We start from the raw sequence: 27,845 nt of genomic DNA, 5'->3' as shown, positions 1-27,845 counted from the left end.
CTTTGAACTTTAGGCTCAAAATCCTTTGCTTTAACATCCACATTTACAAATGGAGATAGTGATAATATGCACATTGCAGAAATACTTTATTTGGCTGGAAAACAATATGGTGCCTTTTGTATGCTTCCAACTACAGGGACGTTTTTAAAACTAGAAGCATAAATACATTAATAACTAAAATAAACTACAACTAAAAAAAATACCCTTTAAATGTTGATCTGGGGTCAGCTCACTTAATAATCCATGGCTCAAATATATTTGTGTAATGAAGGTGTACAATATAAACCTGGTTATATCTCTGGTTAACAGAAGCTGTCGGCCTAGATGGATCCTACAGACAACGAGCTTTATCGTTGTTCTACCTGACCTGTCGGTTTGCCAGACGTGAGATTTATTTCAGATATTGACCTGCTGGACTTTCTAGAGTTTGTTTCAAACTTTTACATCCACTTTAGTCTGATTGTCGGGGGGGTTAAGTAATTGGTAGGACGGATATTCGGTCGGTCTGCGTGAACCTGTTGGACACCATTTCAAATCTGTCCGCTTAATTAAATCTTAAGTCAAAACGTAATGTTGTTTTAGTTTAATATAAAGTTACTCTTGCGATAGTCACTAGGCAGAAAAAAACCTCAATTTAAACCCTCGAAGTTTAGTTGTTGACGTTGAGTTGAACACGACGAGCTCGAGAAATCTCCACTAAGCGCATGCTGATCAGTTTTTGCTTGCTAACGCTAGCTGGGTTATCTTAGGAAAACTAGCTAGTCTTCTGACGCGTTCACAAGATCACACATCCCAAGACCTGGCTGTGTTTTCCACGTAAAATCACAAATGGAGTTAATTTGCCATGAACACGAGGAGTTCCTGTCAACTTCAGGATTTTCCCCAACCCCCCGCCCCATTAGGGCTTCGCTCGACCCGGTGTTGACCCGGGATGTCCGCGTATGGCGAAACCTCGTCCATTTACAGAAAGCGAACGTTTCGGGATCTTATTTCAGCAATGTTCAGACGGATGTACAACCATATATGCGAAGAATTTTAGCTATTTGGATGCTGCAGGTAAGAACCGGACAAAACTGGTAGTCTGAAATGTATCTTCAAAACGTTTTAGGTCGTCATCCTGGAAGTGATGGCTAACATTACGTAAGTATTGTGTTCATAGCCTCTAGTCTAGCTGATGACATTCATGCTGTCATTTCTGTTTCATGTTACAAATGATTTTTTTGTTTGTTTAGCAGGTGTGTGAGGAGCAGAGGTGTGAGGAGGAAGTGTTTCCGTTGGCCATTCACTACTTGGACAGGTATATGGCCCGCTGTCCTGTCCACAGAACAAACCTGCAGCTGCTGGGAACCGCCTGCATGTTTCTGGCCTCCAAACTCAGAGAAACGGTTCCTCTGACTGCTGCCAAGCTCTGCATCTACACTGACAATGCTGTTTCTGTCTCCCAACTGCTGGTAACTTCACAAACCTTATCTTCAGATGCCATCCATTATTGCAGCACTGCATTGGCACACGTTCATATTTATGGGAAAACAGGCCATCACTGAACTTTTACATTTTAAGCCAGTTCATTTTTTAATTGTCTGTCAATAAATATATTTTAAGGTGTGTGTCTGATTAAAAATGCACTACATCAATGTAAAGGGTTGAAAATAGTTTTTTTTTTTTAATCATGCATGCGATAATATCTAATAAACACCATTGGCAAACGGTTTAAACAAGAGACACTCAACCTAGTCCTTCCCTCTGTTAATGGTCAGTTAAAACATTTGTTACATTCCAGCTCCCACCATAGTTGCATCAGTTTGCTTGGTTGTTCAAGCTGTGACGTCTTGCACGTATTCCAGCATGTTATCGTTGTGTCGGTAAACATCAGCCCAGGTCATGTGTGTACAGGAGTGGGAGATGATGGTGGTGTCCAGGCTGGACTGGGACCTGGCCTCGGTGCTTCCATCTGATTTTGTTGAGCCGTTACTGCAGAGTCTTCCTGTCCTTCCTCAGAGCCTTGCGGCCCTGCGCAGACACACTCACGCCTACGTTGCCCTGACTGCCACAGGTACCGAACTGCACATGGTTACTGATTCACACAAGCATCAGCACACACACATAAACATAAAAACAGCTATTAGTGCATACACATGTACCAATTCCTGCAGCTGTTTATCTGCATTAAGGACACACAGATATGGACTGAGACACGTGTGACCAATACATCATAGACAAATATGTATCACACATACTGGATCATGCACAGGACGTGATACACACACGTCACTCATTCACACACAACCTACGGAGGTGTAACTTTCTGGACAACCAAGTTTGATTAATGTGTGGGTGTGTGACACAGGAGAGAAATGGAGAAGAGATCTGGTTACCCCTCTTCTGTCGGGTTGCTCACCGCAACCATGTACTAGTCAGCACAGTTATATTATAGCATATCCCATGTCTTTGAAATAACATCTTCCTGTCTTATACTGGCAATGAATGAAGGGGGCATACCCATCTGGGCCATCTGAGACATGTGAGCTGGTTTCCTCTGTGTGTGAGAGGCTGGCTGGGGTAGTGGGGGTGTATGTCTATGAGGGGGATATGAATGTGTTTGTATGGGACACTTGTGTATGAGAGCGTGTGTGAGAGAGAGATGGAGAGATACCCGGGTGTGAGACTGATACCTGTGTGAGAGGGATAATGTGCTGTCAGTTTGTTCCTCCCAGGCCGGGGGCAGACTTGGGGCCAGCTGGGTCATAGCTGGGACTGTGAACACTAAGCGTTCTCTACTGTGTAACAGAGTCTGGTCATTAGAGACAGCATTGTCTGCTTTTCTCCAGCTGTTCACAAAGGGTCTGATTTCTTGCTTGGGCAGTGCAGTTTCTTAAACACACCCACAGTGTGTTACTGAACCATCACAGTTTTACACTTCACTGTTCTAGTCCTGTTAAGGCATCATACATTTGGATTAGTCAATAATTAAGCGTATTACTGAGATTACAGCTGATATATGCATTGCAGTTTTAAGGAAGTGATTGAAATAGAATTATTTGGCAAATAACTTCTAATTTACAAGACAATTTTATTTAAATTTATTTTATTTATTTGCGTGATGCTGAAACTAAATTTCCAGCATGTGGAGTTTGTGTGTGTGTGTGCTGGGGGTTGTCAGGCTACTGTCAGTACTATCTGTATGTAAATAATTATTTGGCATTATGTCAGTGTAGTACAAAAGACTATAAATTAATTTAAATAACTGTCATAAGCACTTAAATGGCTGTTCAGAGAGAATCAGTTTGCATATGTTAACTCGTGTTACACTGTTAAGTCATTTCTCATTCCACACATACTGTCTGATTCACTATAACAGGCTGCAGTGTGTGTGTCAGTGTAATGTGATTAACACTGTGTGTGTGTGTGTGTGTGTGTTTCAGAGTTCACCTTTTCAGTGCATCTGCCATCCACTTTGGCCTGCTGTTGTGTGGCAGCTGCCGTGGTCCACCTGCAGCTGCTGAAGGGAGCTCTCTCCTGTGACTCACTCTTGCAGCTCATGGCTAACAGCTTTAGTATCGACCTGGTGAGACAATAATAAGTATTCTTTATAAAGCACCTTTCACAAACCAAAGGTCCCTTAATAATGCAGCAGTGTTTAAAGACAAAAATGTAGTTGAAAGAGGTAGGTATTGAAAAGACTTAAAGGATGAAAGACAAGTGTGGTTTCATAGAGAGAGCAGAGAGCAGGGAATTCCACAGTTTAGCTACTATAGCACTGAAGGGTCTGCCAACCATCGAAGAATTTCGTGTGAGGGACTGTAATCAGACTGCTGTTGGAGGATCTGAGAGAACAAGAGATGCCCGTTATAGTTCAGTCAGCCAACTAAGTGTTCACTTGGGATCATTTGACTCACTATTTTCATTTAAGTTGCTCTTAAAAAAAGATGCCTGTTTAACAGAAATCAGATATATTTGCCCTTTAAATTAAGCATGAAGCAGAGCACACAAGCTAACACTATGGCTTTCCATTAACCATTTGAGTCAATTTTATGAAGTGACCTGGATTTTGAAATGAGCACTGCTTTTTTTAAATTTAACTATTTTTTTCAATTACACTTCATGAATTTAACATATGTATACACAAGCACCCTACACTCATCCACAGCCCAAATGTTGTACAGCAAATGTGGAATCAGACAGATCACCTAAAATGATGCAAAGCAGCACAACTCTTACTTCAGTATAAGGTCCTCCATATCTGTATGGTCCTAGAAGCCACATTATCACCCTTCGCAGATGACTGTTTTAAGATAAGGAATATATGTGCAGCCATATGTGTAAATTGTTAATAGAGGAACAGTTTTGAATAGTGATAAGTTAACTGCTGGAAGACCTGCCAGACAGATGCTAAAAGGGCAGATTTTACTGGGAATCATGGGTCTGTAAACACTCCGGTAATATATCTACTCCCTAAACTGGGCAGTCCAGTATATTATACATGGGGGGATAACCAGTGCCCTGTGTGCATAGATAAAACGAGGAATTTTGATCTCCATATATTTTTCTTGTTCTCAAGGTTTGTTACATATGAGAAATTACTAAACCATGTTGTTACACACTTATATGGCCACCATGTTGGTCATGGCCTAACAGGTTTCCCCTTCCCCCATAGCTTGTGTCTAAAATTGGATTACTGTCTGCCAAACCATTTTTCATTTTTTATATGGGTGTTTCCTTACTTTTTAGACGGGTGTGTGTAAAATTATCACACTTTTATAATATTTATTATTATTTTATCAAGGTACAGTGGAATTTGGATCAAACCAATATTTGTGGAATGCAGTGTATCTGAGGAACTGGGTGGGCTCTGTATTGTAAATGCACACTACATCTTACCATCTGCAGTTATTATAAACTCCAACTTCAAGCATACAAGTTTCAGAAACGTCACTGCTAATGCTTCTTATATTAGTGCAATAACAGCGGTTTTATTAAATGTATCCAAATCTGCCAGTTGAACTTTTGTTCCTACCAAAGAATAATATGCCCTAGCTTCATCCATCTACCAAGACTATAAGTTCAAACAAACGTGTTACTAAGTGGTTGGGACAAAATGTGGATGTATAGCAGCTTTCTGAAACCAATAACCACCCCCCTCCCCCTGCCCAGGTGTGTTTGAGTAACTGTTATGCTGCATTGGAGGCCACTCTCAAGCTCAGTCTATCCTCCCTCTCCACCACCGAGGTTGCCTGCAGATCTGAGTCACCCTTCACTGAGCTCAACACACCTGTCAATGTCCAGGAGGTCAAGCTGTCTCCCCTCCAGGCTATTGGTCAGACCCAGTCAGTTTAGAGTGTGGGTTCAGTTAGGAGTCTAAATACTTTATTGACTTCTGTTATCCTCCATTAGGAATGCCCGTAAAGCATACGTGACTAATTAATTAAATTATTGCTTTTGTTAATTATTTCCTGTAATTTTTTTTTTGTTGTTGTTTAAAAAGTTGAAGAGGATGTGATCCAGTTTCTCATTGTCCTTATATTGCTGCCTCTGTGTTAAGTGTGTGGAGGATAATTTCCTATACTGATGTTTTAAAGTGAAGCAAGTATTTGAATGATATTTTTAACCTCTGCAGGAGTGGCATAAATCAAATGCTGCATCTATTACATGTTGCTTTCCAAATGCCACGAGTTGCACAGTTACAGAGCAAACAAAACAGTTTAGAAATGTTCTTGCTCATATCTTGAACCTTGCCAAAACATACTTTGATCCATCTTTGGCTTTCCGCTTTTGTTATAATAAACAATTGGGTCATAGATTAGATAAAGTTCAATGATCTTTACACTTTAATCGTTTGAGAGTTTTTATTGGTCCACTGAGCAATCAGTAGAGATGAACACAGTTAGACAATACAGATCAAGTCAGGCTCTTTGGCAAAAACAAAAATGGCTTGAGGTGGAACAAATTTGGGAGCATTTGTGTAGCTAATTTATTTCTTTGGAATGCCAAGGAAATTGAAGGAATGCCAGGGAAATTAACATCAACAATACTGATTACATTTGTGCTTGGCCAAAGCTTTACATGATCACAGTGTCCACTCCAAATCATGATGTAGTAATGAACTGAACACATTGGGACTTTCATCACAATATTTTCTGTACAGGTTTCACATGGTTTGTGAAATATACTCAAGTACTTCAAAACGTAAGGGAATTTACAAGGGGGAAAAACAACAACATTCATTTACTTATGACCTTAAGGGAGATTTTCTACAGGAAAAAAAAAAACTTGAAAAGTTATTGCATAAATATCTATTTTAGTTCTCCTTACCAAACTATTCCAAAGCAGTAAATAAAGCAAAATTGAGAGAGCCCTATAAGACCAAAATTGTACCTAGCACATTGGAAACCTTCAAAATTCATACTCTGGCTACTTATTTATCTATTTGTCCTTATCAGGGAACAGAGCCAAAATTCATAAAGCGACAGATGTCTGGTATTTTGGCTGAGATAGAGACTGTGTAAACGTAAAACATTAACCAGGATACTGAAATTTGTTTTCTGCAAATAACAGTGCCTTATCACTGACTCTGACCTGCAGACCCTTGATTTTGCTGTTTGCAATCTACAGATGTCCCTCACTCACGCTAGACTTTGTCTCCTCCATGTTACTCTGCATTTGGCAGTGTGAGAGTGAGCCGTTTCAACAGCGAACATTAATTTTGCGCATCTTTGGTTAATGTTCTTTTCAGAGCTGTACCTCCAATAGTAGCATTACAAAACAACGTAGAGTTTTCACGTTTAGAGTTTCCACAGTCTAACCAAGTTTATAAAGGTTCCAGGAAATGCTATTTAAAATGGAAATTGCTTCCCCAAGAAATGCAGACTGTTACTGAGCAGGTCTAGCTGCTCTCAGTACTTTACTATTTACTGGTCTTACCACTAGCACTATTCCCTTTTGGCACCACCCTTGAAAGATAACATTTCCCCCCCCTAAGCAGACATGCATTGAAGCTTTAAGTTCCTCTTTGTGACTATTCCTTTTCCCATGACAGATCCTGAAATGGACCTAAAGCTGACCTAGCCAACACAACCTGGCTGCATTTAAACTAGTTTGTTCCTGTGTGTATTATTAGCTAGTGCAGGCTCCATTCAAGACCAGCTTGTAGACTTTAGTCACATCTCTGCAGTCTGGAATGGAGAAGGTGCTGCCCCCTACCGCAGACTGGTAGCAGTCCATGTCTATGTCCCAGTACCCCTTTCGTGGACCTGTGGGCTTGTCTTCCCTCAGGTCCATTAGGTTGTCAACAGACACACTACCCCGCATGGTGCTACCTCCTGCTGGATGCTGCACCATTGCCGCAGGGTGGTGACGATCGGGCAGGTCTAACCGATCGAACGATTCTGAGGAAAGAATACTGTCCTCGCTGATTGCCCTAGGCCTGGATCTGCTGCTCCCTGGTGGCAGGGAGGCTGCCAGCTGGTCCAGGGAGCCGAACTCTTGCAGGCCAGAAGAGGAAAACTTGCCATGGCGTTTGAGGATGCCCTTCTGTCGAGGTAGCATCGAGGGGCATGCTCTGTGCTGAGGCGTGTGGGCAGGGTCACTGCTCTCAGCAGACGACGAGTAATACCCCGACTCCCTCTCCACTGGCTTCTTCAGAATGCCCTTACGAGGGAGTGGAGGTGGAGCCCCAACAGTATTTGTTGTTTTCTCCTCCAAAGGAGGAGCTTGGACTTCACCAGGCAGCTTCTGCTTCAGGCTGCCACGTTTTTTCAGGATCCCTTTAAATGGACGGAGAACGGCGCTCTCCTGCATGCTCTGCGAGACATCGTTTTCTTTCCGTGATTTGCGGATCGAGCGCTGCCTCGTGATCGCCACGTCTCCTCCGGCGCTCCCTGCTGGCCGCAGTAAGCAGCGCATCTTGGAACCACTCTGTAGTAGAGGCCGAGAGGTCCTTCGTAGCCAGTCTGCAATGCGGGTCGAGCCACCCATCTGAGGTGCTGTGGCTGTTCCGGTGACCTGCGACATTTCTGCTACTGCTGCTTTTTCGCTCTCAGCCAGCAGAGGTTGCTGGTAGCCCCAGTTGAGCCACCAGTGGCTGGCGATCTCCTCTAGTGTCGCCCTACGCTCAGGATTTACCATTAACATCCAGCGGATCAGACCACATGCATCTGCAATGATGAAAGATGGTGTAAGCTCCAGCAAAGCAATTTGAAACAAAGTGATACAGCAAATCTGCTACTAATGTTTAGTTTGCGATATATATATATATATATATATAGTTTTGCTGAAGTAAACCGATGAGCATAATTACAGATTTGCCAACGAAATCACAAGTTTCATCCAAAAGTCAATCTACAGTAATTTTTTTACAACCTGATGGTTTGGCGGGTTTGTGGTAGTCTCCGGTGCTGATCTGCCGGACCAGGCTCTTGTAGTCGAGTCCATCAAAAGGCATGGTTCCATGCACTAGAGTGTAGAGGAGAACACCCAGCGACCAGCTGTCCACTTCAGGGCCCTTGTACGGCCTCCCGTTCACAATCTCAGGTGAGGCATACAATGGGCTGCCACAGTATGTTTGCAGGTACTCGCCCCGGCGGAACAGGTTAGACAGGCCGAAGTCGGCAATCTGGCAAAACATCAGGTTATTTCCCATCACCATCATGAGTCTTCTTTTTCGTAATGTTGGTACTTTCAATGGCGGTCAGTGAATGGCAACAATTTTGTGATCATTGGCATTTAAAACAAGTTTGACAGAAGAGTTTATCTGGAAATACAAATAAAATATTTGGTTTTCATAGACCCCAGTTAAGCGTTTCTGCTGTGACTGTGACTTCTGAATACTGATCCCCTCTAATACCACTAATAACAGTTACATGCACAGGGAGGAGCTGGTACTAAATCAGTTATCTGAATCAGATACATTTCTAGATTGACGCTCTTACTCTGGGGCATTTGTTTATAGGCACTGCACAGTTTAGCATTCTTCCCTGCCTGACCTTTCTTGACCCAGCGCTTAATGAAATGACAGGTTGAATAGGGCTCAGCAGTACAGGGTTACAACATGTGTTGTACTGGGCATGTCAGCTGTGAAGGAGAACCGCCTTTGGAGGCCGTTACCCTCAGTATGAGGACAGGCAGTGGCAGTAGAGCTGTAAAGCTCAGTGGAGGGTGTGGGGAGTGCACAGGTAAAGTAGGTAGTGGTGTGTTTGAGACTGCCCAGTTCATATATAATAAGGAAGGGAAGTGTCTTATTGGAGTGCAGCATCATTGCATGCCAGTTGTCAAAAGTGATCGGTGGCTTTGATGTTAATTGAGCCCTTACAATGAAAAACCATACATGTCCATTTACTGTTTTTTGCATTCCACAAAACAAAAACAATACAAAGCATAATTGCAAGTTTTATTTTTAAATGCCCACATGAACAAATAAGTAAATAAAGCATATTTAACTTTTTAATGTACAAGTTGTACAAAATCAAAAACTAAAATACCTGATTACACAAAACAGGGGAAATGCCTGATGTACGGTTTTTCATTGCAAGGGCTCAATTGTATAGGGTTTGCTAGAGGAATGCAAGAGTCTCACCTTCACATCCTTGTTAGAATCCAACAGGATGTTCTCTAGCTTCAGGTCACGGTGCACAATCCCATTCTGGGAGGGAGGGAGGAAGAGAGAGAGAGAACTTAACAGCCATTTCTTTCCCTCACCATCATACACACATGCCTGGAATGGGTGGCAGGATGGCAACAGGCCTGAGCCTCAATCACCAAAAGCTCCTCCAGTTTACGAGAGACAAACGAGGAGGAGAAAAGCGCATGTCACTTTGATAGCAGCTGCCTGCTCCACCAAACAACATGCCATTCCATCTCTCGGGTGGTGCTCTTTTATCTTTTTTAGAAATCTCTAAATGAAGAGACATAAAAGCAGTGGATGCTTTTGGGCCAGGACGTATGCTGCCCAGGGGCTGTGTGCGGAATCCGAGCTATGCTGTGTCATTGTGCTTCTCAGCAGGAGGGAATACCTCTCTTCACTGCTGCTCAGAAACAGGAGCTCATTTCACACTGCTGGGCGGAGGTGTGATTCAGGCTATTCCCATGGTCTCTTCTGTTGGGGAAGAACTTAAAAAGATTCTCTTTTAAATCCAGCCAGTGGGTAGAATCCTCTGCCTTGCATTTGATGTCAAATAAAATCTAAAGGTATAGTTTCCTTTTTTCTTGCCTCTGTATAATATTATACTGTAGTTTAGCTGTGGGGTGGATCCTCACACCTTGTGCTATTGTGGAAACCTTAAGAGAGGGTGACGGCAAAACTGGTACTGGCATTGCAAGAGCCTTGTGTGAAAAACAACTATTCCAATGCATAAAAGAGTGTGTATGCATGTGGTTTTTTAAAAATGGACACACACAAACAGGTTCTTCATACTGGCCCTATCTCTGTTGCTTCAGTGCATGGTGTGCAAGGAAATGAGAGAGAATGACTGCTTGTGTGTGTGTGAGAGTGAGAGAGACATCCATCAAAATCATAAATTGTGGAATCTTGTAAATGGCACACCCTGAACTGATGTTTGAGTGGCAATTGAGAGCTGGCTGGTGTTTGAGCACACCAAGCAGGATTCTTGGAGGCTTACCCGGTGGCAGTAGTGCACAGCTGACACGATCTGTCTGAAGAAATGCCTGGATTCTCTCTCTGAGATTTGTCTCTCACTGATGTACTCAAACAGATCTCCTCTGCTTGCATACTCCATCACAATCACGATCTTATCCTTGTTCTCGAAGACTAACAGAAAAACACACACACACACACACACACACAGAGTGAGCTGCAGGGGTCAAGTGGGAAGACTGTAGCTTACAAAACCCAAGCAACTCACGGCTGAACACAATGCTTTGCATGACAGCCTCCAAGTTCCCTTTTCTGTGCATCATACAATCCCAAACCTCGTTAAGTGGTCTGCTTCCTCCCTACACACTACTACAACTACTGCAGTTTACCACACTCCTCTAGCTTGGAAAAAAATTCTTCTTATAATGTTTTGTCAAAAATTCAGCAACATTTTTCTACAACTGAACAAAATAAAATTATAGACATTTACATATGACATTTACTACATTTGGGACTAGTGCAGGAATGGAAACGTACCTTCGTATATGGTGATGATGTAGGGGTGGTTGAGGGAGGACATGATCTCGATCTCCCTCCTAATGTGCATCAGGTCTTGCTCATCCTTGATGTTCTCCTTCCTGATAGACTTGATGGCCACCTGCAGCAGAGACAAAAATAACACTTAAAACCACCTCGTCACTTACTGGCCCGAGGTTGCCACACTGAACTCAAACTACTTCGTCCCAACTTCTGTGTTCCTGGAAAGCTGAAGGAGTTTAAAATGTGTTCCTACAGGATACGGTTACATCAGACACTGTTTCCTCACTACAGAACCCTGTACACTGGAACTACCTGATACTAGAGTTTCCTTCATTACGCCCATAATCATAAACAGCTGACTAATATCATCTGCTATGCCATAACTACTCGTTACTTCAAATAGCACGCTGCTTAAGTTGCTTACGTTACTCAGTCATAACTAAGTCGCTTTGGATGAAAGCGTCAGCTAAATGCCATAAATGTAAATATATTGTAGAAAACACTGATACATTCCCATACATATACATGACTGATAGCATTATCACACAGACTGGCACTTAATCTATATTGTTTGTCTTGTATATAATCTGTATATTGCTTGTACACTGTGAGTTATCTGCATTGCTTGAGAGTCAGTAACAGCCAGAACGAAATTCCTTCTGTGTCAGTATACTTGGCTGATAAACCGATTTCTGATTTTGATTAATTGCCTTTAGTGAAGTTATTTTTCCATAAGGTTAACTGCAACTCAACAGTACACACTTGAACAGAAAAAAATAACCAGTCATCTGATCATGGTGGTGTTGGTGAGGTTGAGAGATGGTGTAGTGAGCCTTTGTGTTTGCGGGACTTTTTGCAACACACATTACTCCCACTATGAAAAAAATAGCTTATAGGTGCCAATTCTGATAGCTGAAGCTGTTGGCTGTGTGATATAAATCCAGTACTGATTGTACAAGTCTTTTATGATGCTGTTGAGAGAGTGTGCTTCTCTGCTGAAAATGAGCCTGACAGGCATGTCTGTCTCAGCAAGTGTACCTCAGGCCAGGAACAGCAGAGCTAGCTGCGTTTACACCACTTCTCCCAACAGGAAATATCTGAAGTGCAGACTGGGAAGTTATAAATAGTTCCGTTCACCAACACATCCAGGGCACCATCAGGGACGCGTGGCTGGTATTTCCTGAGCAGGAAATTTAGGGGCTTTTTCTTTTTTTGAGAGAGAGAGAGATAGAGCGCAAGAGCGCAAGGTATGCAAGTAAATCTCTTGTTTATCTTCAGTATGTGTGTTCCACATGATTCTCACAGAGAGGTGTGCCGGCCCTAACGCATTTGGAATGGAACGTGTTGCAACAAGTCAGAATCTACTGTCTCCATCTCTTTCAATCTTCCTGTGTGTGTCTCTCTTCCTGCCTTTCTGCTCCCAAAGCCCCTGGTGTGTCTCTCTCGTTCTTTCTCTCTTTCTCTGGTGAACTTTCTCAGTTGACAGTGCTGAACACACCCTATGCACATAGAATCAGCAGCACTGAGACCTCAAATCTGTCTTTCTACAGAACCAGGCCTATGATATCATGCCTGTCTCTCTACAGGACCAGACCTGTGACTTTTCTGCACTCTTTTATACATCTGTGTATTTCACCAGCTGTTTCTTCCAGTTTGAGTAGTATGAACCCACCTGTTATAACCTTGTTCGACAAAATACACAGAAGCAGCTGATGTAACAATGGTTGATGTCTTTGATCACACCACATGGGGGGCAAAAGGATAAAGACAGGAGAATGATAAGAGGCAGGTATTTACACACTCATTAAGTAGAAAGAGGAAGTGACTTAGAGCAAAATCCCCAATGAAAGTCTATTGTTTCAGCACTTTTCTTTTGACTGTGATTGTTTTCTCCTTCTCAGTTTCAGTTCTTTTGAAGGTCAAAGATTGATGCAGCAGTCAGGAATAAGTTACTTATTTAATTAGTGCTTTAATGCCCCCATCACAGAGCTGCCTCTTCAGAAACCATATAATCTGATATATGGGCTTGCACTTTGCTTTCCAATCTTATTTAGCTATACCTGATTTTGCATAATCTAGAATTGATTTAAATTACAAACCCAGACCAACATGGCTTTGATCTTGAGTTACTGTAGTTATGCTAACAACTAGAATCCAAAGATGGAACCACTCTGCTAAGGCCTGCCAGCTGCACTGGTTTGAATCTCAGCATCACAGTTCAAAGGGTTCAAAGGGAATAGCCATGAATTAGTTAGTTCACCACATTAGCCTGTCTGGTTCATCTTCAATGTACCCACTATACTGGAAAGTCTATACCAATTTAAAAACCAGGCTTTAACCCTCAGGTACTACGGTGCTGTGCTCTAAGCCTTCCTTTGTCATGGGGAGATATGGAACAGGTACTGCCTCTGTCACCATCAGTGTGAACACATTACCTCACCTTCCAGTGAACCTGATAAAATTACACACTTCACCTCTCAGTTCCTCATGTCAAGACAAAAAACATTACATCACTGATGCCAGTGCGAGTATAGACACAAATACACAATCCCACACCTCCACACAGTTCACATTCCAAAGATATCATCAATATCAGGTGGGGGTGTGTTGGGGAAAAATACCAGAGAAGCCAAACAATCCAATTTACCCAGATTTGCGGGGAATTTCCATGTCCGCTCAAGATCTCACCTGGTAACTGGGTCAGTTTCGAAATGAATCTGCGACAAGCCTTTGTTTCTTATCAGTTTAGGATTTGTTTTTTAAAGCAACAAGATGCTGTAGAATACAGATACATACAGAACACTGATCCAGGATCAGCACTCAAGGACATGTTTTATTAATATTTTGAACTCTATGTTGTCATAATAAGAATTCCAGAGTAAATTCTTCAGTGCGAGCTGGATAAGTACAAGCCAAGACTGCACAATACCCATCTGTCTCTTTGACTGAAAGGCTGCACCAACAGTCTACACTGAAAAACAAATATCCAAGCAACAGTCCCTGAAGCTATACGTATGAAGCACAAGTAGTTATGAATCTCAGCATTTTGTCTGACCTCATGCTGCTGAGGTTGTACTGGGGCCAGGGTAGTGTTTGGTGATTGGGGAACTTTCTCCAGCCATGGCTTTGTTTAGTGACGCACAAGGGAGCGGTTGTTCTCCCTCTATCGGAAATCCACCTGCTCCATATTCATTTCTGTTCTTGTATGTGGGGTATACGTAACCCTGCCGCTCTGGACACCGAGACTGTGTCTCAGCACCCACAGCAGAGACAGACAGACAGAAGCCTGCAATTCAAGTGTGTGTGTGCAAAGGTCAGCAAGTCAAACATGGCAGATCAAGCTCCCTCCCATTAACTGCTGAGTTAGGGTGAAAAAAAAACCCCCAGATGTTTAACATCTGACCCCTGGATTTTTTAGACACAAAGTTTCACATGGCATATTACAGGTAGTTTTGACTCCTCAAGGGTAATATCACACAGACACAATATACTGCGTGTCACAAATGAGCAGGCTTGAATGTAAACGCTGCAGAGCCGCATTAGTGACCTGAACCTAGAGACCTGGGCTGAACATGCAGGACACTGAACAGGATCCGCTCAACCTAGTCCAGCAATGTTATTGCACCCGCCTAACTCAAGCACCTTCCCGGAGATGGGCGTGATGGTGAACAGTAAAACCTGTTTCTTATTTTTTGTTTAGAAAAGTGAGCGTGCAAGCGGGCTGGCTTAAGTGTTTTGTCTAAATATGACTCACGCGAAGATAAGGTTACTGCGAGGCAACAGTACATGCACAATATGTAGTTAACGTTACAATCAGCAAAACATCTGCAAGACTGACTGGAAAACATGTATGGACAATACACAATTAAAAAAACAGAACCGCATTAGCCCCTGCCCATGTCGAATAGACAGCTAGGATTAGTTAGGTATCTGATCAAGGGCAGAATAAATCGTGACTTACCATTCTGCCGGACCTGTCCACTGCCTTCTTCACCTTCCCGTATGTCCCCTTTCCCAGGGTCTCTTTAAATTCGTATCTGTGTTTAAGATTGTGCTTGTGATGGTGCCTCTTGACAGCCTGCCGTTTCAGCGGAGGCGGGCAGGCTTGACTCGCCGAACCAGGTGGGTCGACCGAATCCATGTCTACCTGATCGCAGCTGTAACCCCGTTAAACCAACTATCAGGTTGTTTTAAACATTTCGCCAATCAAAGAAGCAAATCTTAAGATTTAAACCCAACCGACTCCGATGCTAATCTCTGCGTGTGCAGACAAGTAACTATTCAGCTATAGCCAGTAAACTTTCGCCTTCTGGTTTTTTAAGTGCAGTTGTTGCTAAACAGGAGTGGGCGTGGTTTTGATAACCGCGTGGGCGTGGTTTTAAGACTGCTGCAGGAGTGGTCGTCTCGAGTGGGCGTGGTTTTTAATCTAGGGTTGCTATTAGAGGGATTTTGCACAGTAATCAAGCACGACTCTCGGGACCCTATAGCCTATTGTAATACTTTTATACTTAAATATGCCTACTCTCTAGTTTTTTTTCTCTCTGAAAAAGTAATCATATCTCTGAAAGGATACATTTACATCTTACAATTACATATGACGAGAATTAATGAGAACATTAGTTAATGAGAAGTAGTTGTTTTGCATAAACATGTATTGATTTCCCGCATGTTCGCATACGCTACCATTATAAATTTGTTTTGTTCTTTTCTAAGGAGGCTGCAGAGAAACCTATCCGAATTATTGGCAGTGGTGATTGATCAAATACTATTGCCTCGGTAGACAGATATTAGGCTGGAAAACGCTGCCTGTAATAGGCTCAGCTCAGTGTCACAGTACAGGACAAAATGGGTAAACAAACAAGCAAACAACTAGTATTTCATACGTTTACATTTTGCAAAGTTAGAGCGTGTTTAGATATATTAACTAAACAGTATATGCTTCACATTGTCATCTTTTTGGTATTCAAATATCTTTTAAAATATAACTGTAACCTAATAAGAAATTTACTACAAATATATTAAAGTAACGTCATCTGATTACTTTCCAATAATTGCTAAAGATATTCATCAAACTCGTCATATATGTGCCAGCCAGCGGTCCCGCTAGCTCCTACAGGACTAACATATTTTCTCTGTGCAAACTCAGGAACAACTCAGTAGATGTGTACACGTTGTCTGCAGGCAGCAGTAGACAGTCCAGTAGTCTGCAGTCCAGCATTGCGGAGAAGGCGCTTTGCTTTGCATCCTTACACGCCTGTCAAACTAACGCAGTGTGCACATCCCGAATGACTATATTGCATTGCGACAAGCAATGGAAACCGTTTACGCGATTAGAACCATAAAAAGAGAAAGGATGGAAAAGAAAGTGAAACGGAGCGGGTGATTTGGGCCATATTATAATGTAATACTGCCAATAATCACTATTTTAAAAATGTAACCAGAAATCTAATTAGTAAACTAATCCACCAGTGCTAGCACCACAGTTGTACTCTGAGGTCAAGTACCGGTCAATTCTGAGAACATGGACTTGAGCGACAGGTGTGTAAGCTTGCTGGTACCGCCGTCGAGACAAGGCCTGATAGTAACTCGGCCTTTGTTGCAGTTCCTGCCACAGCCACCAGATGGAGATGAACGACGTGGAGAAAACCCCGAACGCGTCATCATACTCTTAAAATGTAGCCTTGGTTGCAATTAAAATAACCCAAACTGACCGCTGATCCGGGTAGATACGGACACAAAAGAAAACCAATATAGCAAAAGGCTCTAACTAAACGTACATCCTTAAAACATTAAAGGGGAAAGGATGTGAAAATTACCGTTTCACTGGGGTGTCAAGAAAGCGAACAGGAAGTAAATAACATCGTTAACTGTAGGATTCGGTCTTTTTGGCAAAACGATAGCAAAATATGGATTTTTTAAAATAATGATTTTAATGCGATTAAGAGCGTTATCATCAAAGGTGCAAGTAGTACCAGTGGGCTAACTGAAGCGGGCCACTTCTGCGGACTACATATCCCAGTATCCAACGGGACGGGCCAGCCTTCAAAAACACCCCACCGGCCGCGCGGCTCCGCTTTACAAAGCCTCCCAGATTTGATGTTGTCTGGTGATTAGGGCATCATGTACAGCACGGATGTCTGTTGCCTGACACAGTAGCCTTGCGCGTGTTTCTGTTTAACCAACACTCCTCGCGCCTCAACCTTCACCTGCAAACCGGGAATACGACCGTCGCGAGGAGAACCGCAGGCGAGCTTTCGGATTTGCCATCTGCTCTGCTACGGCGCTCGCACACTAACGCGTGCTCAACGCCTCGGTTGTCTTACGCGGTTGAATGTGTGAACCCCCGCGCTGAGCTGGTTGGTACTGGAGTGCCGTACTGGGATGTCAGGCCGCACCAGTAGCGCGGTTAGCTGCTAGCTGCGCAAGGCCAGCGGCGCGCGTGTTAACGGTGGTGCGCAGTGGCTCCGCCGGTTGTGATTTGGGTTTTTCCAACATGTTTTTTGTCCGACGCCAGGAGAAGCTCTCCGAGTGACCGGCTAATCCGGGCCTGCGAGTCTGTACGAGAAAACGGGGGCGTTTTGTCCAGTTTACAAACCAGTTCACATTGCTTTAAGCACGCGCCGCGCACTTTCGCTAAGTGGGTTTGATTTTTAAATGCACCCAGATTTGTTGGTAAACAGCTGTTTGCATTTGGCAGTTTTTAAAACCAAGTGGGCTTGTTCGTAGGCAGAAAGCACGCATGGACGCACCCTCTTTCCCTCCGAGCCGAGACACGTCCACGGCGTTTCTGTCGTGATCAGCGGCTGCACCTTTCGCTTTGACGCCGACGTTCACACCGACACCGTCTGCTCCGTGCATACTCAGGACAAGCGTCTCCGCTGGACGATGGATGGAAACAGTGCGCAGAAATTGACGCCTTTGGTACGAGAGCTGACTCGGGTTTTCAGCAACTACAACAAGAACTCCGTGTTTCTGAAAAAGAACTTGAAAGAGACCAACAACTTTTTCCGCGAAATTCGGCAGAACTACAGCAACGCGTGCGCCTCTGCGTCCACCTGCGGCGCCACGACTTTGGAGGCAGGTGAGAGGAAAGGTCACCCTGGGACTCCTCGTTAGTCCTGGGGGAGGTAAAGTGCGCGCAACAGGTTCATTTCTCTGAGTGCCTAAACGCGTTTTTTTTGCTTTAGGTCCCCATTTTCGAAATGTGAACTTTTCAGATGGTCAAACAATTTGATGTTAAAGATTAGCTAATATTTTTGGTACTATGGAAATGAGATTCACCCTTTGAAATGTTATTAGGTTTGTCCGTCAGTGAGAGCGCCTGTGAACTGTAGAATTAGTGGGGAAAGGGAAGCTAAATAGACACCCCTAGTTCAGCATGTATCTCTGTATACATTCTGGCCTTTGTCCTGTATGGCAGATTTCCTCTTTTACACTTTAACAGTGGAAACTGGATTTAGATCCAGAAATAATGTACTTGGGGCTTATGAACAAGGCTTATGGTTCCAAACTCCACTTAGCAGAACTGTTCACTGAATAAAATTATGTGGGAATAGTTGGATGTATATGTAATGACTCTAGACCACAGTTACTGTTCACTTTCCTGTTCTCTGTCAAATCAAAGTCTATAAGGGAGACATATTTACCTCAGCACCTTCATATGTTAAAAATGCACCGATTTGTTTTTCTGTTTGCATGTCCTGTGGCTGCTTGATATTGTCAAAAATACTCTATCGTGATTATCTATTATTTGCATTTATGTGAATGCTGTGAATTCTCAAAACAGAGAGAACACTCATTTGGAATGTCTAGGATTTGATCAGGATGAGTGCAGCTTACAATAAAAAAGAGGCTTTGTTGAGACATTTTCCTGCTGCTTTATATATAAGTATTGCAAAGGTGGATGCTGTGGTGATGATGATTAGCCAAAAAACAATATATGGTACAACTTTGTCATCCATGATAATTAAACATTCCAGACGGGTTCTCTCAATAATATCACCATGTTCTGAATGGCAAATTTAAGGAACAAGGATTATAAGTGGTTAGGAGAGGTGCTGATCCGGCAAGATGTTGGTTATACTGCCATTTAGGCTAAGGGCATTTAAAAGAACTCCCGACTAATGTTTGAGTTCTGTGGTGGCCTGTTAGTGACCCCATGGTGCCTGTGAGGTTGGATGGCTCCAGCAAACAGCCATAAACACTTTCCCACAAGTTCAGGGGCAGCAATGACCTCCCTCAGCAACCTTTTAGCTCATCTGAAACCAAATGATTAATAAGGCTGCACTGATAAATGGGGCAATATGTATGAACGTGTGTGTGTGTATATGTATAGAATGTGTGTGTGTGTGTGTGTATATGTATAGAATGTGTGTGTGTGTGTGTGTATATGTATAGAATGTGTGTGTGTGTGTGTATATGTATAGAATGTGTGTGTGTGTGTGTGTATATGTATAGAATGTGTGTGTGTGTGTGTGTATATGTATAGAATGTGTGTGTGTGTGTGTGTATATGTATAGAATGTGTGTGTGTGTGTGTGTATATGTATAGAATGTGTGTGCGTGTGTGTATATGTATAGAATGTGTGTGCGTGTGTGTATATGTATAGAATGTGTGTGCGTGTGTGTATATGTATAGAATGTGTGTGCGTGTGTGTATATGTATAGAATGTGTGTGCGTGTGTGTATATGTATAGAATGTGTGTGTATATGTATAGAATGTGTGTGTATATGTATAGAATGTGTGTGTGTGTGTGTATATGTATAGAATGTGTGTGTGTGTGTGTATATGTATAGAATGTGTGTGTGTGTGTATGTATAGAATGTGTGTGTGTGTGTGTATATGTATAGAATTGTGTGTGTGTATATGTATAGAATGTGTGTGTGTGTGTGTGTGTATATGTATAGAATGTGTGTGTGTGTGTGTGTGTGTGTGTGTATATGTATAGAATGTGTGTGTGTGTATATGTATAGAATGTGTGTGTGTGTATATGTATAGAATGTGTGTGTGTGTGTGTATATGTATTGTGTGTGTGTGTGTATATGTATAGAATGTGTGTGTATATGTATAGAATGTGTGTGTGTGTGTGTATATGTATAGAATGTGTGTGTGTGTGTGTATAGAATGTGTGTGTGTGTGTATATGTATAGAATGTGTGTGTGTGTGTATAGAATGTGTGTGTGTATAGAATGTGTGTGTGTATAGAATGTGTGTGTGTATAGAATGTGTGTGTGTGTGTATAGAATGTGTGTGTGTGTGTATAGAATGTGTGTGTGTGTGTATAGAATGTGTGTGTGTGTATAGAATGTGTGTGTGTGTGTATAGAATGTGTGTGTGTGTGTATGTATAGAATGTGTGTGTGTATAGAATGTGTGTGTATAGAATGTGTGTGTATAGAATGTGTGTGTATAGAATGTGTGTGTATAGAATGTGTGTGTATAGAATGTGTGTGTATAGAATGTGTGTGTATAGAATGTGTGTGTGTATAGAATGTGTGTGTGTATAGAATGTGTGTGTGTATAGAATGTGTGTGTGTATAGAATGTGTGTGTGTATAGAATGTGTGTGTGTATATGTATAGAATGTGTGTGTGTGTATATGTATAGAATGTGTGTGTGTGTATATGTATAGAATGTGTGTGTGTGTGTGTATAGAATGTGTGTGTGTGTGTGTATATGTATAGAATGTGTGTGTGTGTGTGTGTATAGAATGTGTGTGTGTATAGAATGTGTGTGTGTATAGAATGTGTGTGTGTGTGTATAGAATGTGTGTGTGTGTGTGTATAGAATGTGTGTGTGTGTGTATAGAATGTGTGTGTGTGTGTATAGAATGTGTGTGTGTATAGAATGTGTGTGTGTATAGAATGTGTGTGTGTGTGTATAGAATGTGTGTGTGTGTGTATGTATAGAATGTGTGTGTATAGAATGTGTGTGTATAGAATGTGTGTGTATAGAATGTGTGTGTATAGAATGTGTGTGTATAGAATGTGTGTGTATAGAATGTGTGTGTATAGAATGTGTGTGTGTATAGAATGTGTGTGTGTATAGAATGTGTGTGTGTATAGAATGTGTCTGTGTATAGAATGTGTGTGTGTATAGAATGTGTCTGTGTATAGAATGTGTCTGTGTGTGTGTATAGAATGTGTCTGTGTGTATGTATAGAATGTGTCTGTGTGTGTATAGAGTGTGTGTATGTGTATAGAATGTGTGTGTGTGTGTATATATGTATAGAATGTGTGTGTGTGTGTATATATGTATAGAATGTGTGTGTGTGTATATATGTATAGAATGTGTGTGTGTGTGTGTGTGTATAGAGTGTGTATGTGTATAGAATGTGTGTGTGTGTATATATGTATAGAATGTGTGTGTGTGTATATATGTATAGAATGTGTGTGTGTGTGTATAGAGTGTGTGTATGTGTATAGAATGTGTGTGTGTGTATATATGAATAGAATGTGTGTGTATATGTATAGAATGTGTGTGTGTGTGTGTGTGTATATGTATAGAATGTGTGTGTGTGTGTGTATATGTATAGAATGTGTGTGTGTGTGTGTGTGTGTATATGTATAGAATGTGTGTGTGTATATGTATAGAATGTGTGTGTGTATATGTATAGAATGTGTGTGTGTGTATGTATAGAATGTGTGTGTGTGTGTATAGAATGTGTGTGTGTATAGAATGTGTGTGTGTATAGAATGTGTGTGTGTATAGTGTGTGTATGTGTATAGAATGTGTGTGTGTATGTATAGAATGTGTGTGTATATGTATAGAATGTGTGTGTGTATATGTATAGAATGTGTGTGTGTGTGTATATATGTATAGAATGTGTGTGTATATGTATAGAATGTGTGTGTGTATATGTATAGAATGTGTGTGTGTATATGTATAGAATGTGTGTGTGTATATGTATAGAATGTGTGTGTGTGTATATATGTATAGAATGTGTGTGTGTGTATATATGTATAGAATGTGTGTGTGTATAGAATGTGTGTGTGTGTGTATAGAATGTGTGTGTGTATAGTGTGTGTATGTGTATAGAATGTGTGTGTATGTGTATAGAATGTGTGTGTGTATATGTATAGAATGTGTGTGTGTGTATGTATAGAATGTGTGTGTGTGTATATATGTATAGAATGTGTGTGTGTATAGAATGTGTGTGTGTATAGAATGTGTGTGTGTATAGAATGTGTGTGTGTGTATAGAATGTGTGTGTATAGAATGTGTGTGTATAGAATGTGTGTGTATAGAATGTGTGTGTATAGAATGTGTGTGTATAGAATGTGTGTGTGTGTGTGTGTGTGTATAGAATGTGTGTGTGTGTATAGAATGTGTGTGTGTGTATAGAATGTGTGTGTGTGTATAGACTGTGTGTGTGTGTATAGACTGTGTGTGTGTGTATAGACTGTGTGTGTGTGTATAGACTGTGTGTATAGAGTGTGTGTGTATAGAGTGTGTGTGTGTATAGAATGTGTGTGTGTGTGTGTGTGTGTATAGAATGTGTGTGTGTGTATAGAATGTGTGTGTGTGTATAGAATGTGTGTGTGTGTATAGAATGTGTGTGTGTGTGTGTGTGTATAGAATGTGTGTGTGTGTATAGAATGTGTGTGTGTGTATAGAATGTGTGTGTGTGTATAGAATGTGTGTGTGTGTGTGTGTGTGTAGAATGTGTGTGTGTGTATAGAATGTGTGTGTGTGTGTAGAATGTGTGTGTGTAGAATGTGTGTGTGTGTGTAGAATGTGTGTGTGTAGAATGTGTGTGTGTATGTGTATAGAATGTGTGTGTGTGTATATATGTATAGAATGTGTGTGTGTGTGTATATATGTATAGAATGTGTGTGTGTATAGAGTGTGTGTATGTGTATAGAATGTGTGTGTGTGTGTATATATGTATAGAATGTGTGTGTGTATATGTATAGAATGTGTGTGTGTGTGTGTATAGTGTGTGTATGTGTATAGAGTGTGTGTATGTGTATAGAATGTGTGTGTGTGTGTATATGTATAGAATGTGTGTGTGTGTATATGTATAGAATGTGTGTGTGTGTGTGTATATGTATAGAATGTGTGTGTGTGTGTATATGTATAGAATGTGTGTGTGTGTGTATATGTATAGAATGTGTGTGTGTGTGTATATGTATAGAATGTGTGTGTGTGTGTATATGTATAGAATGTGTGTGTGTGTGTATATGTATAGAATGTGTGTGTGTGTGTATATGTATAGAATGTGTGTGTGTGTGTATATGTATAGAATGTGTGTGTGTGTGTATATGTATATAATGTGTGTGTGTGTGTATATGTATATAATGTGTGTGTGTGTGTATATGTATAGAATGTGTGTGTGTGTGTATATGTATAGAATGTGTGTGTGTAGAGTGTGTGTGTGTGTATGTATAGAATGTGTGTGTGTATAGAGTGTGTGTGTATAGAGTGTGTGTGTATAGAGTGTGTGTGTATAGAGTGTGTGTGTATAGTGTGTGTGTGTGTATAGAGTGTGTGTGTGTATAGAATGTGTGTGTGTGTGTGTGTGTGTGTATAGAATGTGTGTGTGTATAGAATGTGTGTGTGTGTATAGAATGTGTGTGTGTGTATAGAATGTGTGTGTGTGTATAGAATGTGTGTGTGTGTATAGAATGTGTGTGTGTGTATAGAATGTGTGTGTGTGTGTGTGTAGAATGTGTGTGTGTGTGTGTGTGTGTGTGTAGAATGTGTGTGTGTAGAATGTGTGTGTGTGTGTAGAATGTGTGTGTGTAGAATGTGTGTGTGTGTGTAGAATGTGTGTGTGTAGAATGTGTGTGTGTGTGTGTGTAGAATGTGTGTGTGTGTATATATGTATAGAATGTGTGTGTGTGTATATATGTATAGAATGTGTGTGTGTGTATATATGTATAGAATGTGTGTGTGTATAGAGTGTGTGTATGTGTATAGAATGTGTGTGTGTGTATATATGTATAGAATGTGTGTGTGTATATGTATAGAATGTGTGTGTGTGTGTGTATAGTGTGTGTATGTGTATAGAATGTGTGTGTGTGTGTATATGTATAGAATGTGTGTGTGTGTATATGTATAGAATGTGTGTGTGTATATGTATAGAATGTGTGTGTGTATATGTATAGAATGTGTGTGTGTGTGTGTATATGTATAGAATGTGTGTGTGTGTGTGTATATGTATAGAATGTGTGTGTGTGTGTGTATATGTATAGAATGTGTGTGTGTGTGTGTATATGTATAGAATGTGTGTGTGTGTGTATATGTATAGAATGTGTGTGTATATGTATAGAATGTGTGTGTGTGTATATGTATAGAATGTGTGTGTGTGTATATGTATAGAATGTGTGTGTGTGTGTATATGTATAGAATGTGTGTGTGTGTGTATATGTATAGAATGTGTGTGTGTGTGTATATGTATAGAATGTGTGTGTGTGTGTGTGTATATGTATAGAATGTGTGTGTGTGTGTGTGTATAGAATGTGTGTGTGTGTGTGTGTATAGAATGTGTGTGTATAGAGTGTGTGTGTGTATGTATAGAATGTGTGTGTGTGTGTGTATATATGTATAGAATGTGTGTGTGTGTATAGAATGTGTGTGTGTGTATAGAATGTGTGTGTGTGTGTATAGACTGTGTGTGTGTGTATAGAATGTGTGTGTGTGTATAGAATGTGTGTGTATAGAATGTGTGTGTGTATAGAATGTGTGTGTGTATAGAGTGTGTGTGTGTATAGAGTGTGTGTATAGAATGTGTGTATAGAATGTGTGTGTGTGTGTGTATAGAGTGTGTGTGTGTGTGTATAGAGTGTGTGTGTGTGTGTATAGAGTGTGTGTGTGTATAGAGTGTGTGTGTGTATAGAGTGTGAGTGTGTGTGTGTGTATAGAATGTGTGTGTGTGTGTGTGTGTGTGTGTATAGAATGTGTGTGTGTGTATAGAATGTGTGTGTGTGTATAGAATGTGTGTGTGTGTATAGAATGTGTGTGTGTGTGTATAGAATGTGTGTGTATAGAATGTGTGTGTATAGAATGTGTGTGTATAGAATGTGTGTGTATAGAATGTGTGTGTATAGAATGTGTGTGTATAGAATGTGTGTGTATAGAGTGTGTGTGTGTATAGAGTGTGTGTGTGTATAGAGTGTGTGTGTGTGTGTATAGAGTGTGTGTGTGTGTAGAATGTGTGTGTGTGTGTGTAGAATGTGTGTGTAGAATGTGTGTGTAGAATGTGTGTGTGTATAGAATGTGTGTGTATGTGTATAGAATGTGTGTGTGTGTGTAGAATGTGTGTGTAGAATGTGTATGTGTGTGTGTGTGTGTGTGTGTGTGTGTATAGAATGTGTGTGTGTGTATAGAATGTGTGTGTGTGTATAGAATGTGTGTGTGTGTGTATAGAATGTGTGTGTGTGTGTATAGAATGTGTGTGTATAGAATGTGTGTGTATAGAATGTGTGTGTATAGAATGTGTGTGTATAGAGTGTGTGTGTATAGAGTGTGTGTGTATAGAGTGTGTGTGTATAGAGTGTGTGTGTATGAGTGTGTGTGTATAGAGTGTGTGTGTGTATAGAGTGTGTGTGTGTATAGAGTGTGTGTGTGTGTGTATAGAGTGTGTGTGTGTGTAGAATGTGTGTGTGTGTGTGTAGAATGTGTGTGTAGAATGTGTGTGTAGAATGTGTGTGTAGAATGTGTGTGTAGAATGTGTGTGTGTATAGAATGTGTGTGTATGTGTATAGAATGTGTGTGTATGTGTATAGAATGTGTGTGTGTGTGTAGAATGTGTGTGTGTGTGTGTATAGAATGTGTGTGTGTGTGTATAGAGAGTGTGTGTATAGAGTGTGTGTGTATAGAGTGTGTGTGTGTATAGAGTGTGTGTGTGTATAGAGTGTGTGTGTGTGTGTATAGAGTGTGTGTGTGTGTAGAATGTGTGTGTGTGTGTGTAGAATGTGTGTGTAGAATGTGTGTGTAGAATGTGTGTGTAGAATGTGTGTGTAGAATGTGTGTGTGTATAGAATGTGTGTGTATGTGTATAGAATGTGTGTGTATGTGTATAGAATGTGTGTGTGTGTGTAGAATGTGTGTGTGTGTGTGTATAGAATGTGTGTGTGTGTGTGTATAGAATGTGTGTGTGTGTGTATAGAATGTGTGTGTGTGTGTATAGAATGTGTGTGTGTGTGTATAGAATGTGTGTGTGTATAGAATGTGTGTGTAGAATGTGTGTGTAGAATGTGTGTGTGTTTTAGAATGTGTGTGTGTATATGTATAGAATGTGTGTGTGTTATATGTATAGAATGTGTGTGTGTGTATATGTATAGAGTGTGTGTGTGTGTATATGTATAGAGTGTGTGTGTGTGTGTATATGTATAGAGTGTGTGTGTGTGTATATGTATAGTGTGTGTGTATATGTATAGTGTGTGTGTATATGTATAAGTGTGTGTGTGTGTGTGTATATGTATAGAGTGTGTGTGTGTGTGTATATGTATAGTGTGTGTGTGTGTGTGTATATGTATAGAGTGTGTGTGTGTGTGTATATGTATAGAGTGTGTGTGTGTATAGAGTGTGTGTGTATAGAATGTGTGTGTGTGTATAGAATGTGTGTGTGTGTATAGAATGTGTGTGTGTGTGTGTGTGTGTGTATGTGTATAGAATGTGTGTGTGTGTGTGTAGAATGTGTGTGTGTGTGTGTATAGAATGTGTGTGTGTGTGTATAGAATGTGTGTGTGTGTGTATAGAATGTGTGTGTGTGTGTATAGAATGTGTGTGTGTATAGAATGTGTGTGTAGAATGTGTGTGTAGAATGTGTGTGTGTATAATGTGTGTGTATGTGTGTAGATGTGTGTGTGTATATGTATAGAATGTGTGTGTGTGTATATGTATAGAGTGTGTGTGTGTGTATATGTATAGAGTGTGTGTGTGTGTGTATATGTATAGAGTGTGTGTGTGTGTATATGTATAGTGTGTGTGTATATGTATAGTGTGTGTGTATATGTATAGTGTGTGTGTGTGTGTGTATATGTATAGAGTGTGTGTGTGTGTGTATATGTATAGAGTGTGTGTGTGTGTGTAATGTATAGAGTGTGTGTGTGTGTGTATATGTATAGAGTGTGTGTGTGTATAGAGTGTGTGTGTATAGAATGTGTGTGTGTGTATAGAATGTGTGTGTGTGTATAGAATGTGTGTGTGTGTGTGTGTGTGTGTGTGTATAGAATGTGTGTGTATAGAATGTGTGTGTATAGAATGTGTGTGTATAGAATGTGTGTGTATAGAATGTGTGTGTGTATATAGAATGTGTGTGTATGTGTATAGAATGTGTGTGTGTGTGTATAGAATGGGTGTGTGTGTGTGTAGAATGTGTGTGTATAGAATGTGTGTGTATAGAATGTGTGTGTATAGAATGTGTGTGTATAGAATGTGTGTGTATAGAATGTGTGTGTGTGTGTGTAGAATGTGTGTGTATGTGTGTAGAATGTGTGTGTGTGTGTATATGTATGAATGTGTGTGTGTGTGTATAGAATGGTGTGTGTGTATAGAATGTGTGTGTGTAGAATGTGTGTGTGTGTATGTGTGTCGAATGTGTGTGTGTGTGTATATGTATAGAATGTGTGTGTGTGTATATGTATAGTGTGTGTGTGTGTGTGTATAGAATGTGTGTGTATAGAATGTGTGTGTGTGTGTGTGTATAGAATGTGTGTGTGTGTGTGTGTGTGTGTGTGTAGAATGTGTGTGTGTGTATAGAATGTGTGTGTGTGT

The 27,845-nt window shown here is 40.9% G+C and overlaps 3 protein-coding genes across 4 annotated transcripts in view; 2 read left to right on the top strand and 1 right to left on the bottom strand.

Annotated features, from left to right (window-relative positions):
* Positions 1 to 38: 38 nt before the first annotated feature.
* On the top strand, positions 39 to 5,821 carry ccnd3 (cyclin D3). 2 transcript variants are annotated; one of them, XM_027025387.3, is made up of 5 exons: positions 39 to 1,056; positions 1,236 to 1,451; positions 1,894 to 2,053; positions 3,423 to 3,565; positions 5,152 to 5,821. In XM_027025387.3, the coding sequence occupies exons 1-5, from the start codon at positions 829 to 831 to the stop codon at positions 5,332 to 5,334; spliced, it is 930 nt and encodes a 309-aa protein (XP_026881188.3). In that variant the 5' UTR covers positions 39 to 828; the 3' UTR covers positions 5,335 to 5,821. The 2 variants fall into 2 exon arrangements, with proteins under 2 accessions (XP_026881188.3, XP_026881187.3); XM_027025386.3 differs by having other exon boundaries at positions 1,233 to 1,451.
* Positions 5,357 to 15,447, bottom strand: nuak2 (NUAK family, SNF1-like kinase, 2). The gene is made up of 6 exons (XM_027025385.3): positions 15,087 to 15,447; positions 11,123 to 11,243; positions 10,611 to 10,759; positions 9,569 to 9,634; positions 8,356 to 8,608; positions 5,357 to 8,150 (listed from the first exon to the last, which is right to left on the bottom strand). Exons 1-6 carry the CDS (start codon positions 15,264 to 15,266, stop codon positions 7,111 to 7,113), a joined length of 1,809 nt encoding a protein of 602 aa, XP_026881186.3. The 5' UTR covers positions 15,267 to 15,447; the 3' UTR covers positions 5,357 to 7,110.
* A 1,408-nt stretch (positions 15,448 to 16,855) lies between these two features.
* Positions 16,856 to 27,845, top strand: part of dstyk (dual serine/threonine and tyrosine protein kinase) — a 74,643-nt gene continuing 63,653 nt past the window's right edge. The window contains exon 1 of the mRNA XM_035520400.2: positions 16,856 to 18,206. Within this exon, the coding sequence (XP_035376293.1) occupies positions 18,011 to 18,206 (196 nt within the window). The 5' untranslated portion in view covers positions 16,856 to 18,010. The remainder of the gene's footprint in view (positions 18,207 to 27,845) is intronic.

Source organism: Electrophorus electricus, chromosome 22 (genome assembly GCF_041902795.1).
Source record: "Electrophorus electricus isolate QZ-2024a chromosome 22, ASM4190279v1, whole genome shotgun sequence".
Classification (NCBI taxonomy): Eukaryota; Metazoa; Chordata; class Actinopteri; order Gymnotiformes; family Gymnotidae; genus Electrophorus; species Electrophorus electricus.
Note: the sequence above shows the minus strand (reverse complement) of the source record. Positions and strands in the feature narration are given on the sequence as shown.

Coding starts and splice junctions, on each gene's coding strand:
- nuak2 (XM_027025385.3), bottom strand. CDS start 15,266: ATGGATTCGGTCGACCCACCTGGTTCGGCGAGTCAAGCCTGCCCGCCT. Junction 10,760..11,122: donor CATCATCACCATATACGAAG/GTACGTTTCCAT, acceptor TTTTTCTGTTAG/TCTTCGAGAACAAGGATAAG. Junction 8,151..8,355: donor CAAACCCGCCAAACCATCAG/GTTGTAAAAAAA, acceptor TCATCATTGCAG/ATGCATGTGGTCTGATCCGC.
- ccnd3 (XM_027025386.3), top strand. CDS start 829: ATGGAGTTAATTTGCCATGAACACGAGGAGTTCCTGTCAACTTCAGGA. Junction 1,452..1,893: donor TTTCTGTCTCCCAACTGCTG/GTAACTTCACAA, acceptor ATGTGTGTACAG/GAGTGGGAGATGATGGTGGT. Junction 2,054..3,422: donor CGTTGCCCTGACTGCCACAG/GTACCGAACTGC, acceptor TGTGTGTTTCAG/AGTTCACCTTTTCAGTGCAT.